Consider the following 15,306-nt stretch of genomic DNA (forward strand, 5'->3'; position numbering starts at 1 on the left):
TTTATTTATTGACTGTTGCAGCACTGCACTGTTTTTGGACACTGTTTGCTTTGACTGCTTTAATAAAAGCACCAAGACACTTTTACACCTACCCCTTGCTATGTTTGTGTGTTGTGTCCTCATCTCCTGGCTCATTCTTTGGGTTCCCGAGCCACACCATCACACTCTGCCTGATCTCTCATTACATTTTCACCTCCTTTTAGTTTTTGATTTAACGTGCTCAGATAAAACACAATATTTTCGAAAAAGTTTTATGTCATGTTACCAGTCATCAGTTTCAATTGCATGGAATTTTTTTGATGTATATTCTCTAAATGAAAAGTCATATATCTGTGAGTACAATGTCATAAAGTTTGCAATACCTGACTCAAGTGGCATACATTGGCAAAGGAGAAAAAAATGTTAGAAAATGTATGCACGCTGTAACATTCAGTTGCATTTGACAGCTGTACAGGCACTGTAGACCTCAATAGACTGAATTTAGTAGACAGATTCTGAAATCTTCAGCCCATTTCAGAGTTATGAGAGACAGAGGGACTGGGACAAAGGCTGAAAACAGGCCTGGGCAGAACTGTAGTCCATTACAGACACCACTGTCACTCACACATGAACATTAACACACACAAACACACTCCTTATTCATATACAGTGACAATTTACAAGTGTAAATTAACATAACCTAAATAATTAAATAAAAACTTTTCTAATTATTTCATCCCCTGCTTGAGCTGTCAAGCTGTAATAATTTTCATGAGATGGGACTTGCAATTATGAGAAATGTTAGGGAATAACAGAAGTGAAAGAGAGAGTTTATTACAGTGAGTGACCATTATGGATATCAGGTGAATGTGGCACTCTGATGGTAAATAATAGTGTGACCAGATTTTTAAAGTCCCAGACCAGGACCCTTGTGTAATATGTGTGTCTATGTATAAAGCCAATCCTCGTTTGCTTAATGTCTGCTTTAGTTCATCATCATTAGTGGGGATCTGGGAATGAGAAAAAAAAACACTTTTCACAAATGAACAAATATTATTCCACACAGTGCTTGTAGTATAAATAAATAAATGACAGTGCTTTGTTTTTGTCTGCTTCTTGATCCTCACTGTGATTCTGTTTAAATGTAACACAAACTGTTAATCAAGGGCAGTTCCATCTTGGAGTTTCGTGCTCACTGTTGTAAATATATTGTCACAATGTTTGTTTCAGCAAAGCAATGCTTGCAGCTCTGAAAGACTTCATTAGATGGACAGTCCGTTAAAACCAGGGTATTTTGATATTTTCCATTTATTTATTGGGATGCATAGCCTGAAATTGGGACTCTCTCTGTCACCGGGACATATAGTCACCCTAGTAAATTATAGGGTAAAATGAAATATTCATGCATCAGGGACTTCATTCGCATCTAGATATCCTTTTGTTTTCCTTGCTTGAGTTTTGTAATTTTAACATCATTTAAGTTATAATGGTTTTCTACCTTATTGACAAGCGGATCATTTTTAGAATCTCTTTGTAGACCAGAGGGTTCTCTGTAGAGTTTTGAGTGGTACACTTGATTAACTTTGGATCAAAGAGTAAGGGTTCTCTGTGGAGATTTGAGCAGCTTGATCAATTAATAATAGATAGAAGAATGGGTTATTTCCTGGTTTACTAGGGATGGCTCTCCGTAGACTGTTGACAATTCATGGTCAGCTTTCCACAGAAAAGTAGCAGATAATAATAGGGTTAATATAGATAGATATACACACACACTGTTGTCTGAACACACACCAGAAAGATTAAACTGGAAGAAAATTAAAAAGTTACAGTCGGAGTGAGACATTATACTAGTCATTACTGTTGGTAAAAAGGAGCCTCAGTAGCATTTTTTGACACACTTCTGTTGAATAATTTGTTGGCTGAAAGTACTCAGAGAGAGGATGTGCAGAATTGTTCATAATGTCTCTCAATTTTATTTTAATTCTCTCCTTCACGGGGTCCAGAGTGCAGCCCTTAACTGAGCCTGCCATTTTAATTATCTTGTTGATTTGGTGGGCCTCTCTTGAAGTGATGTTACCAGCTCAGCACAACAACAACATAGAAAATCACACAGAGTTGTAGAAAATATGAAGGATGTCAATGCCCACATTAAAGGAACACAGTCTCCCATGAAAAAAGAGCCAGCTCTGCCCTTTCTTAAATAGTTCCTCTGTGTTATGAAACCACCCCAACCTGTCATTGATGTAAACTCCAAGTACTTGTAGGAGTGCACCTTCTCTGCATCCACTCCCAGAATATTTTTTATTTTTCTTATTTCTTATTTTGTGTAAATATATTTGGTCTTCTGTTTGTAATTTTCCAGTAAGAATTACCTCATTTTATACATAAAAAGTTTCCCTTCTGTCACTTATTTTTTTAAACTCCCGTGCTTGTGTGAATTGAAACATCCCCATTGATATACGCAACTTATAGCATATATATACTTACACGATATAGTTTTTCCTCAACCACTGCGCAAATATTCCATTGATTTTTTTTTTGTAATTTGCCATTTTCTTTTTTGCCTTTGCCTTCTTTTTCGTCAATGTATAATTACAGATAATTCAGTCAGCCAGTTAGTCTTTTTCTAACCCGCTTTGTCCTGAACAGGTGCTGGAGCCAACACAGGACACAAGGCAGGAACAAACTCTGGACAGGGCGTCAGTCCATCACAAGATACACACACACATACACACACACGCACACACACGCACACACACACACACACACTATGGCCAATTTAGTATTGTCGATCCACCAAACCTGCATGTATTTGGACTGTGGGAGGAGCCCATACAGTCATGAGGGGACCATGCAAATTCCACACAGGGAGGACCCAGGACACAAACCCTGGTCTCCTTTCTGCAAGGCAGCAGTGCAGCAATCCTTTGTTGCACTCATCCATACATCTATTAAAAATTATATAATTCTGACAACTTAATAATAAATCTACATGTTAATAATTTTTTCAGGAAATTTAGTTAATATTTAACATGCACAAATGTATATATGCAGGGATTATAAGTCTGTGGAAATAATGCTAATGTCATTCTTTTGGACTGAATGATGAAATGAGAGTTGTGTGTTTCTATGTAATTTCTTCAGAATTAAAGAAATTATGACATCTGTTCCTAAATCTAAATCCTAAAGCTAAGGGGTTGTGAAGTATGTTTTACAGCTTTAGAAGGTTTTTTTTGCCATTTTTTCATCTGCATATTTTCAAATTTGCCAAGATGGGGACTGAGGAGGGGCTGGTGTAGCACAGGACGGGAAAAGTCCAAGCTGAATTAAGCAGAAGCAATGGCATTTGGATTGTAAGTAAATATTTAACTGTGTCATTGCCGTTAACACTAAATACAGTAAGTAAGTGAGCTGTCCTAAGGGAAGGAATTAAACGGTTGAAAATTAATCCTTCTTTAAGTCTATTACACGAAACACTAGCTGGCCAGCATTCATGCTAGTAATAAAGCAAGGATAAAGAGCACATTAAAGAGGGAGTGTTAAATAGGATAATAATGGGCTACAATCAAGGAAAAAAGTCACCTGGAGAACCAGACAGGAATAAGTGGAAGTTTAGTACTATATAAAGACACAAGTAGTAGTAGGCTCAAAGTGAAAGAAGGGCAGCAGAAATAAAGCATGTGAAGGTATCTGTTTGAGTCCTGTTTGATGTTGGACTCTTTGGAGGCTTGCCTCAATGAGGCCCGCTTCTAGTATGTGTTCAGTATGCCACATATAAGGGAGATGCCAGATATCCCAACACCTTGAACTCTCAGGGTTGCTGAACTTGTCAAGGAGGTAGCTAGCCTGTGTTATAGTACAGAACTGACATATCTTGCCCAGGTGTCCTATAGAGTAACTGTGCATCAATAAAATGGTGTAGAATGAGACTCCAGAACAGGGAGGTATAGATAGGAAAGTCAAGGTTGGAATTAAGTTAAAGTTAGAAGGTGCACACTGTACAGGGACATCATCCCTAAAGTTGGAATTATCGATACAGTTTCAGGACCATGCAGAACAGAACTGAGGAGATACAGAATATGTGACTGGGTATATTAGCACCTGTATTGACAACATTGTGCCCACAACACCAGTCAGGAAGTTCCCCAACCAGAACCCCTGGATAAACAGTCAGGTACGCCACATGCTGCGTGCCCGCTCTCTTGCATTTAGATCAGGCACTGAGATGGAGTACAAAGCTGCGAAGTACGGACTAAGAAAAGCCATCACAGCAGCCAAGAGGCAGTACAGAGAGAAGCTGGAGGGCTTCTATTCTGCTGCTCACACTGGAAGTATGTGGCAGGGCCTACAGCACATTACAGACTACAGGACCACCACCAGCACAATCAGCTCCACAGACAGTCTGCCGGATGATCTTAACGCTTTCTACACCCGCTTTGAGACATCCAGTAACAGCACAGAGGCACACACACACCTGTACCACCCAACCCCCCCCCCCCCTCCCCTCCCCTAATAATCTCCTCAGGTCAGGTACACAGAGCATTAAGAAAGATCAACCCCCGTAAGGCAGCTGGACCAGACAACATCCGTTGGGGGGCTCTCAGAGCATGTGCCAACGAACTGGCTGATGTTCTCTCCTCCATCTTCAACCTTTCCCTCAGTCAGAGCATCGTTCCATCCTGCTTTAAGACTATCATCATCCCACTTGCTAAAAAAAAAGCCCACCCACAAGCCTGAATGATTACAGGCCGGTATCACTCACTCCAATCATCATGAAGTGTTTTGAGAGAGTGGTGCTGGCCCATATCCAGAGTAGCATACCAGACACTTTGGACCCCCTGCAGTATGCCTACCAGCCCAACAGGTCCACCTCAGATGCCATCGTGGCCACACTACATTATTCCCTCTCCCATCTGGAGAACAAAGACTCCTACATCAGGATGCTCTTTGTTGACTACAGCTCCGCCTTTAACACGGTTATCCCCCATAAACTCACCCATAAACTATCTGCACTTGGCCTGCACCCCACCCTCTGTAACTGGCTCCTAGACTTTCTGACTGGCAGGCCCCAGTCTGTCAGGATTAGTAATAGGATTTCAGCCACCATTATCACAAACACAGGCACCCCAGAGGGATGCATCCTCACCCCCATCCTCTACACCCTGTTCCCCCATGACTGTGTCGCCTCCCACAAAGATAACATCATCCTAAAGTTCGCAGACGACACCACAATGATAGGGCGCATCACTGGTGGGGATGAGGCGGCCTACAGGAGGGAGGTGGAGAGTCTGGCGTCATGGCGTGAGGACAGCAACCTCACCCTCAACACTGACAAGATGAAGGAGATGATAGTGGACATGAGGAAGGAGAGGAGACCTCACCAGCCACTGTTCATCCGAGGGCTTGAAGTGGAGAGGGTGAGCAGCATTAAATACCTCAGGAGGACCTGTGAGGACCTCAACTGGACACTTAACACCACACAGCTGGTCAAGAGGGCTCAACAGCGGCTGTACTTTCTGAGGAGGCTGAGGAAGTTTGGTATGTCGACTAAGATCCTCTGCAACTTTTACAGCTGCATTGTTGAGAGCATCTTGACCAGCTGCATTACCGTGTGGTACGGCAATACTACTGCTATGGACCGCAAACGCCTGCAGAGAGTGGTAAAGACTGCTGAGAAGTTCACCAGGACCCCACTGCCCTCTCTGCAGAGCATCTACAACTGCAGAGTCCAAAGGAGAACTTGCCTCGATCCTCAGGGACCCCACCCACCCCAAACACGAACTGTTCACACTTCTACCCTGAGGCAGGATGTATAGAAGTATGAAATGCAAGACTTCCAGGCTAAAGAACTCTTTCTTTCCCAAGGCCATTAGACTCCTAAATAACTGACTGGAGTTTATAACCATGGTTCACCTCATTCTATCTACCTCACACAACTATATTTGACTTGTCCATTCCACACCTACCTGCAGAATTACACTTTATACTTCTATTCTGTTTTTATACTTTATTTTGCCTCTGTTACTTATTATCTATTTGCTACTTATTATTTATGTTTATTTTTATACGTTGGTTTTGGCATTTGGTGTGGACAGAAAATAAAGAATTTCATTGTACAGGGAAACATGTTTCTTTACTGTGCACATGACAATAAACTTTGAACCTGAACTTGTAGATGACGTTTTAACATACTGTATGGCTTAGATTTTGGTATAGGATAGAGGGGCATAGGTTTATAGGATTGGTATAGGATATTGGGGCCCCTCTGTAATGGATGGCACCTGTAACACAGTGACAATCTGCATTTGAGCTGAATGGGCACAAATGTATTGTGGAGGGGTATATAAGTAGGTTAGTCAAGGATTACGGAATGATGAGGTGGATAGTTTGGAACAGGCCTGGTTTATAACTTTACATAAAGGAAAGGATAGAAAACAATGAAAAGTGCAACTCATAGTTAAAAAAATAAAATAAGTATTAAATTTCATATTATTGTTTTGATGCTAGGAATATCAAGAACAGATGAAGTGAGCTGAAGTTATGTGTAGCTCACATAATTACAATGTTATACAAATGCACGTGAAGTTACTATAATAGCTGAAACCAGACTAAATCATGAAGACAGAGATGAGTATAATATACATAGGTATGCATTATTTAAGAAAGATGTTCAAAATCAAATTATTTACATTCATTTAAAAATGAATTTCAGTGTATGTCTGCCCCAGCTGAATGATAAGCCACATCTTAGTGAGGATCTCTGGATTTGACTAAAAGTATCAGGGATAGAGGTCTGATATTGTAATTGTATTCTAGATCCCCAAAAATGGTTTCAATGTGAATCTTTTAAATAATATTGAAAAAGCAAGATATGTAGGGGAAATAGTATAGTCAAGGAGGTCTTGTCTGGATGAATTCTCCAACAGTATTTTTTCCTTCAATGTAAAAGGAAATTTGGTGATTCGATCAAAAAATTCACTATTGAAGTAATTTCAGATTATGATTCCATGATGTTCAAATCATTGAGAAAAGTTCATTTTGGCATGGTATCTGTATATGTGTCTGTGGGAAATTAAAACATGTATTTTCACATCTTAAAATTACAATTTTTTATTGGAAAATTATGTGTTTTTCACTTAGTGTAGAGCTTGTGGATGACTACATTTCAGAGCAAGCGGTTTCCAAGATACCCACCCTGAATGCTGAGATTCATGTACAATGGTTACTTCTGAAAAAATTGAACTATCTTCTTCAAATAAGTTACATCATGTTTTTCTTGTTACAGGTTCCAGGCTGGTTATTTCTGGTCCAGTTTTGTCCAGTATTTATACCTATAACCTTTAAAAATACTTTTTAGTACATTTTAGCATAGACCTAACCCAAAAAATGCCAGGCTGCACAACACAAAATGTTTGAACAACAGAGAAAAGTAGCTTATAACATGTATTTAAATGCTTTTTTAACTTACAAGCAGCAATGGAGACAGAGGGAGTATCATAATAATCATCGGAATAAATGGTATATTAGGAGTATGAACAAGTTTCTTCCTGTTGCTGTTTTTTTTTTAGCTCTTCAGCTGTGCCAGAGTATATTTGATTTAAGGTACATCTATGTGTAAATATTTAAAAATAGAATATATACCTGTATAACCTTTCATAGCATTACTCATAGTTATGTCCTGATTATTAATTATATTGGCTGCACACAACAGTCAGGTTCATCTTTAAACACAGTCTTGGACTCTGACTAGAGTGCTTCCCTGGGTCTTCTTATTAAAAATATTTTTTTTTATATCTAAATACATGCATTAAAATAAAAGTATTATTATACAACAATCAAACACACATTTCTGTATAAAAGATTAACAAACATAAGTATAATCGATCCAGTAAATTACAGAAAAAGTATAGACTTATCTTAAACACACTTGGAGCCCCACTCAACACCAATACAGAGAACCATTTAATAATAAGAGTCCCATCGTGTTATACTTTCTCATACTGATTAGACCAACAGGAGCTAGAAATGTTGGCAGGATGAGTTTTAATTCAGAATAATGTAACTTAACGCTTGGTACTTTCTAAAGAAGCACTGCATAGTTCCAGACAAAAAAGATTTTTTTTTGTTTTTCCAGCTTTAGGTAATATAAAATATCTCTGTCTCATTGAGTTATGAAGAATGCATTAGAGTCCCAATCAAGCAAAATTGGAACATGCTAACAGTGTAGTATAGGAAATCACATTAGAGTTTGTCAGATAGTCTAATCTGGTCTGATATTACTCTATAAACACTGCAGTAAAAGGATTAGGAATGATTGTATATCCAATACAATTTGATAGATAAGTAAATATCTTTTCTCAAAAATGATCTTAATTAAAGACAATCTTAAAACATTTGATATAGTGAGACAGGAGCCACATGGCAGTGTGCTTAATTAGCATCCAATCCTTGATATGTACAGTATTAGATCATTTTAACCTAAAAAATATATGTCACAGTATCAACATGAATTACGGGGCATTTAGCACACATGGATTAAGAATATATGGTATGATTAGATGAATTCCTCTCCTTTCCCGAGACAGTTATAGAGTTCTTATTCCCAGCACTGCCTAAAATCGTCTAGCAGTGTATACCGTTAACATTAATTAAGTCTTGAAATGCTACTGATATTGTCCTCATTATTAGCTAAATATTTTCAAGTTGGGACATTGATGAAGAATAAAAAAAGTTAGGTAGCTTCCATTTATTAAAGTGTCTGACTTGTAAATAGAAAAATCCACATTTATAACAGAGTTGATCAAATAATGCAAACACATTGACAAGATCTTTGAAGAATACAGAAGTATTCTGTAATTGAACTGCAGAGAACAAATTCTCTGTCATAAAGTGTTTTTTATATTTTAAGTGGTTGGGATTTCTCAAGATGTGTGATGCTTCCATAATTTCAGCATACTGCAACAAAGGGCCTACCTTCATTTCTGTCTCCACTGCATTTGCAGCAGCATATCTGAAACCAAGAACTCTCATTCACTTTAACTTTGATTGCTAAATTACTTCTTTTCTCATCAGAACTTTTTGAGAGCATATTATACCCTGAGTTGCCAGGATGCTTCAATTAGTGTTAAACACAACAAAATCAGAAATAAAATGAAATAATGTAATTAATTCACTTCCATTAGGAAAATGTTGTCTCAAACATCCATGCCTGACAGTGGACAAGATCAATATGACCTGTGTTTTTGATTGCCAAAGATCTTATTGTGCTGGTTTTATTTACATTTTACCACATTGATTGTAACACACAGAACTGTGAAACGATCCTGAAAGGAACTGAACTAAGAGGTCCACAGTCATCATTTCCACAATGCTTTTTGCTGCCCTTTGGCTCTATTTTAACCATTTGAAAAATCATTCTTAATAGCACAGGTTCAGCTGTTGCACTTTTAAGCTCTAATTGGTGGTGTCATTTCCCTAAAATCCCATAAAATACATTTGTCTTGTTATCATAATGAGAAGAGGTGAGTCTGTCCTGTTTTGTCCATGCTATTTATACAGTTGCACAGAAGATTCAATGTTTTCTTGCTTGTCCAGAGCTTAAAATGTACTATATCACAGGTTTACTGCTCAAAGGACAGTATTTTAAATCAAAACATAACACCAATATGATGGAACTTTAGTCTGTATGAAATTGTATTTGTATCAGAAACAATAGTCTGTCATTTGAGTTCATGCCTCTGTATCTTGGTGATAAAAAAGACAATAAAGTTGTAAATGTTATCATTAATGTACATGCACTGATGATGTACATGCTTTCACACTTCCATCAATAGTGGTCATCATCTTCACTATAAATCCATAAATAAATACATTTATTTTTGATAAATATAAGTGAAAGATCGAACATAGAAACACAGAATACTTATAATCCTCTTAGAAAATCAATGTCAATCCATAAATTTTCTTTTATGATATGTAGTACTAGGGTGTTGTACCGTATTAGCCATTATGAATGTAGTGAAAAATCAAGCAAAATGACACCTTTTATTGGCTAACTAAAAAGATTACAATATGCAAGCTTTCGAGGCAACTCAGGCCCCTTCTTCAATAAAAGGTGTCATTTTGCTTAACTTTTCACTACTTCCATGATATGGAAATAAAGCAGATTCAGGATGTAAATGGACAGAGGCATCTTTATGGGGAACAGAAATGTGTGGGTTTTATTTATTCAACTGTAAATCATAAGCTAAGATGTATTGTTTATATGTAAACATTTTTTTACTATCGCTTGACTATTATTATTTTTCAATTTCCAGATTACTAGCATATTGTCTATATTTTAAAACATTTTTAAGCAAACCGGTAATCTTGCATTCTTTTTTGAAGTGCTTTCTGATGTTCAGGTCTATAAATATTATCATATTAAATAAAATTATTTTTAAAATGAAACTTGAAAATGATTTCAAGTACTGTAATTTGAATTCTTGACTAATAATCTGAAACAGTTAACTGCATGTTTAGAGTAGTAGGGAGAGTACTTTATCTAACGTGTGTGATGTGAAGCTTAAATGGGAGAAGGAAATTTAGGCATGTGACAGTAGTCTTGTAGTAAACAGGATTTATACAGTTGTTATTCACATTTCTAATTTATCTTGTACATACTCTGCACATTGATATAAACTGTTTAAATTCTACACAGTTGTCTAATAGCTTTTGATTATTTCTTTTTCCTTTTAGATTACAGTAGAGGATTATGAGCATGCTGCACAGGGTCTTCTGAAATCCTTACTTATTCGTGAGAAGTACACAAAATTTGCCTATCACCGATTTCCAAGGACTACTGCTCAGTTCCTACGAAGTGCTGAAAATGAAATATGGAATGTTGAAGATGAAGTTATTCCAGGTATTGCAGCATATTCAGTAAGGCAAGGGGGTTTATTGTTACATCTTCGGTATATAATGATAAAGAAAGTGTAGCATCAAATTTTTAATTTTGGAGATTGTGTATTGAAAGTGCAGACACATAGTTGTTTTTGTAATGTTGTTTTCTACAGTATCTCATTTATCTCTGTCTCTCTCATTTTAACTTTCATTTTCTTTAAAATATAACTCTGCCTATTTTGCTCAAATGACCACTTACACTTAATTAGTCAGTAGAAGTCTACTGTTTTCTTAATATTGTCAGATACATTTCCTATTTTAGTAAATCACACGGCCTCTGGGTTAGAGGGGATTTCAAAGCTAATAAATGCAGTTACTAATATTGTCACCTGAAATCATCATATTACACGAATAGAAACAGCAGAGGATGACAAATTACACAACTCCTTGATGACTTTCAAGCACAGTTTCCAAAGTATCACGAGCTTGCCACATTCTGACTGCCAATAATATGCTGTCTGACTATACTGGTGCTATACTTAGAATTCAGCTGCAATCTCTACCCTTTTTTCTTCCTTTTCTCATTCTGTTGTGGTGTGACAAACAAAAGACATCAGAAAGATGAGTCTGTCTTTTGTCTGTCTGTTTCCTTATCCCTTGTTCCTGCAAGTGTAGGTATTGTAAGCACTCATAGTGCCTGCCTCTATGACTTAAGACAAAGATAAAAATGTTTGGCAAATTGCCGACTGGCTGGACTGAGTGGCTGGGGATGTCAGAGTAGACGCTACATGACTGACATTCACAAGACTGTCCCCTGCTTGCAAAATGTATCTAAATGACGTCTACAATTGAAAATCACTGGAAGACTCATTAAGTGTGATTAAGCATTAAGAGAGAGCAAGCTGTAAGAGTAAAAGCAGAAATGGGAGAAACTCAGGTAAACCCATTTGTTTACCTTACTCTCTCACCAACAGGAAAATATAAAAACAGAGTAATAGTGAGTTATTGAGTACTGGAATATAAATGCATATTCATTTCTTCCTACATGTAATTTTTTCAAATATTTAACCAAAAGATTTTTTTTAAATAGTTAATCAAAAGAAGTTTTTTTCAAATATTTGATTAAAACTTTTTTTACATGCAATATTTGTTTTTCTTCTGCCAGATTGGAAATAGTTGGGAAAATGAGAACAAATAATCATAAGACCATTGAGCAACTCATGTTCAAAATACAGAAAAGTGATGTTTTTCTGCCAAATGAAAAACCAAAACACAAGACTTATAGTTGAAAAAAACAAAAAGTCCTGACTCCCTAAATAGATTTTTGCTGCAAACCAACAAGGTTTTTTATACTAATTCCAGAATGTCAGATGCTACATACAGCATGTTGCTATCTTAGACAAAACATAATGATCTCATACATTATGTGACTTTTATATCATGTAACTGCCAACCTTAACGGTTATTGTAAACAATACAGGCAATTTAAAGTAATAAAAAATCCTAAAATTGTGGCAGATGTGACCCAAAACAAAGAAGAAAAGTTTGTGCAATGATGTCACCAAAAATAATAATACAATGATAACCATCCCAAAATGAAATAAAAAGCATTGTGCAGAAATTAGTTCCGTACCTCTCAAAAACCCTAAATCATAAAGGTTTTCATATGGATTACTTGTCTATATCGTATGTAGTTTGTTAAACAGAATAATGTATTTCTTCTGCAACTTTGTGATTTGTACTCACAGTTCTCTAATTAATGTGGCTTTCATTGTTAATTCAAGGTAGTTAAGAAATGTACTTTATAAAAGCAGAAAGTATTCCTTGCTTATCAAAGAATATCATAAGAGTATCATAAGGTAACTTGGTAAATCTCCAAGAAGATGAAGAAGAAATAGCAGTGCCCCTTGGTCACTGCATTACTTTATGGATCTGCAACCCAGATTCAGGTGATGTATTGCTGGGCTAGGCAGTGGGTGGATTAAATGCCCACAGATGTTTAATTTTGAGTTATTTGGTTCTGTGTAATTTTTTGGTAGGAAAATAGCCCTCTGCTATATTTATTTACCTATACAAGTCAAGTCAAGTCAAGCTGGGGAGCATGCACTGGTACAGTGCGTTGCCGCACCCACTATATGGCGAAACAGCTTGGGATCCCAGTTTGCAGCCCCCCAGGCAAACACGCGGTCCAGTCCCGCCTTCCGGAAATGACCCTCTATCTGCCGCAGCGCAGTGTTACGTGGGCGACCCCTTGGCCTGGTTCAGCCACTCAGGTCCCCAACAAGGAGGATCTTACAAGCCGGATCACCCTCGGGGAAACACGCCTCATTCGGGACTCCATGAGCAACCGCTCAATCGACACAAAGTCAAACCAACAATACCCAAGGATTTTCCGGAGAGACACAATACCAAAGGAGCCCAGTATTCGTGTCAGGTCACTGGATAGCGTCCATGTCTCGCAACCATATAGCAAGACAGGAATCACCAGGACTCTAAAGACTTGGACCTTCTTCCTTTTGCATATATATTGGGAGCGCCACACACCCCTTTCCAGAGACCTCATGACCCCTCATGCTCTCCCAATCTGTCTACTGACTTCACAGGAAGAGTCACCAGAGACAATGCAAATGGTAGCTACCACAGTACATTAGAAAGAAAAAAGTTTGTATTGTAACAGTCACATGGTGTCATTTGCCTCAGACACCTGCTTTGTTGATTGATTCTCTATTTTGTAGTTATATACAGCAATGAGAGGTATAGCAGTCATTATCATGGTACAAAAATAAAAATTAAAACAAAAGTTCAAGCCCTTTTATGAGTCTTACCTTTTGTGCACCGGAATTCACTAATGAAGACTTGCCACTGCCACCATTGGGAAACTGACAAATGACTGGCAACAAGACCAGTTTGTCTGGTGACACCAAAATTTTCCTAGAGATGGGAGAACCACAATTTTTCTTACTGATGGAAACAACTTTACAGCAATCATTAAGCATCATTAGGCTCTAGAGAAACGTTTCTTTTTAGAAATCATTTAGTGATTTAGGACAATGTACTATTTAGTAATTCGTTTTATCTATACTTGTATTTTAACTGGGAATTGTTTACAGCTCACTGCGTCAGCACTCACTGAAGAGCACTATACACAACTAAGTTATAGTATTTGTTGAATATAAAATATAAGAAGCATGTCAAGCCAGAAAGTTTAAATGCAAAGCTTTGATTAAAGTAGTTTTGATTTCTGATATTTTTGGCTACAGCATGATTACCAGGCTAAATACTTTTTAAAATGTGACTTGAAAGATGTGCAGTCTCACTACTGTGATAAGACATATAATCAACTACTCTGCCATCACAATACATTTTATTAATTTGCTCAGTCTAGATATAAGTTTAGCCTACTGAAGGGATTATTGAAGGAAAAACATTGGAATGTGCAATGTTGTTTATATGAAAACACCACCTACATTAGTTGTTGTGAATGGAGAAAAAACTCCAAACTATGTGATAAAGTTATTTTCAAATTAATTTTGCTCTCATAAACATCTATTTAAGATACAGAAATAGAAACTCCTGTCTTCATTGATTTAAATATAAATACATTAGCTTTAAAATAATGTCAGTCTATCAAGAGCAGGTTCATGCTGTACATCTGCAGCACTAGTCACCATGAAATATGGCAGTTTCATATTAATCTTAACGTTTTCCAGCCAGACATCTGTAGGAATTATATTTGATTGCTTTCGTACAATAAAATCTTGTATTAGTCTCACTTCCAAAGTTCTGGTATTGACTTGTGATTCTATTACTATTTTAACAAAAAAAAATGACAACCATAACATTTGTTTCTGTAGCACATTTTCATATAAAATATGTAGCTCAAAGTGCTTTACAAGACATTAAGGAAAAAATTAAATAGGATAAATAGTTAAATAAAATTAAATACAAAAATAATAAAGTAATTAAATCTAAACTTACACAATGCAGAAAAAAGTAAAAGAAGCGGCAGAGTCCTTAAATATGGATTAAACTGTTAACTTATTTTTTTTAGGTCTTTAATGATTATGATGGTAAGTCCAATGCTATGGCCAGAGAAAACTAAAAGCCCAGCTGTCGGAAAGCAGGAAAAAAAATAAACCTACAAGGATTCCAAGGCAAAAAAAAACAACCCAGCCCCCATTGGGCATTCTGTGAAACATAAATGTGCGAAAGTAATTCATTACTATCATGATGCACTGCCCTAGAAGACTGAAACGTCCATATCCCCCTCCACCTTGATTGTATGGAATGTTAACTTCTTTAAATATAATAGCACTGATTACAAATCTATAAAGTATATAATATTGCAATACATTTTATAATCTGTTAGAACTGTTACAAAAGCAAAGAAAAAAAACTATGAAAAAGCCCACTTAAAAAAGTGGGTTTATAGGAGTTTTTTTTAAA

The 15,306-nt window shown here is 36.8% G+C and overlaps 1 protein-coding gene across 4 annotated transcripts in view; it reads left to right on the plus strand.

Moving 5' to 3' along the window:
• The window catches only part of LOC114646619 (AMP deaminase 3-like), a 131,213-nt gene that overhangs the window by 67,975 nt on the left and 47,932 nt on the right, over positions 1–15,306 (plus strand). For all 4 annotated transcript variants that reach the window (XM_028794894.2, XM_028794893.2, XM_051922037.1 and 1 more), the window contains one exon: positions 10,717–10,882. In XM_028794894.2, coding sequence (XP_028650727.1) covers positions 10,717–10,882 — 166 coding nt within the window. The remainder of the gene's footprint in view (positions 1–10,716; positions 10,883–15,306) is intronic.

This window comes from Erpetoichthys calabaricus, chromosome 2 (genome assembly GCF_900747795.2).
Source record: "Erpetoichthys calabaricus chromosome 2, fErpCal1.3, whole genome shotgun sequence".
NCBI lineage: Eukaryota > Metazoa > Chordata > Cladistia > Polypteriformes > Polypteridae > Erpetoichthys > Erpetoichthys calabaricus.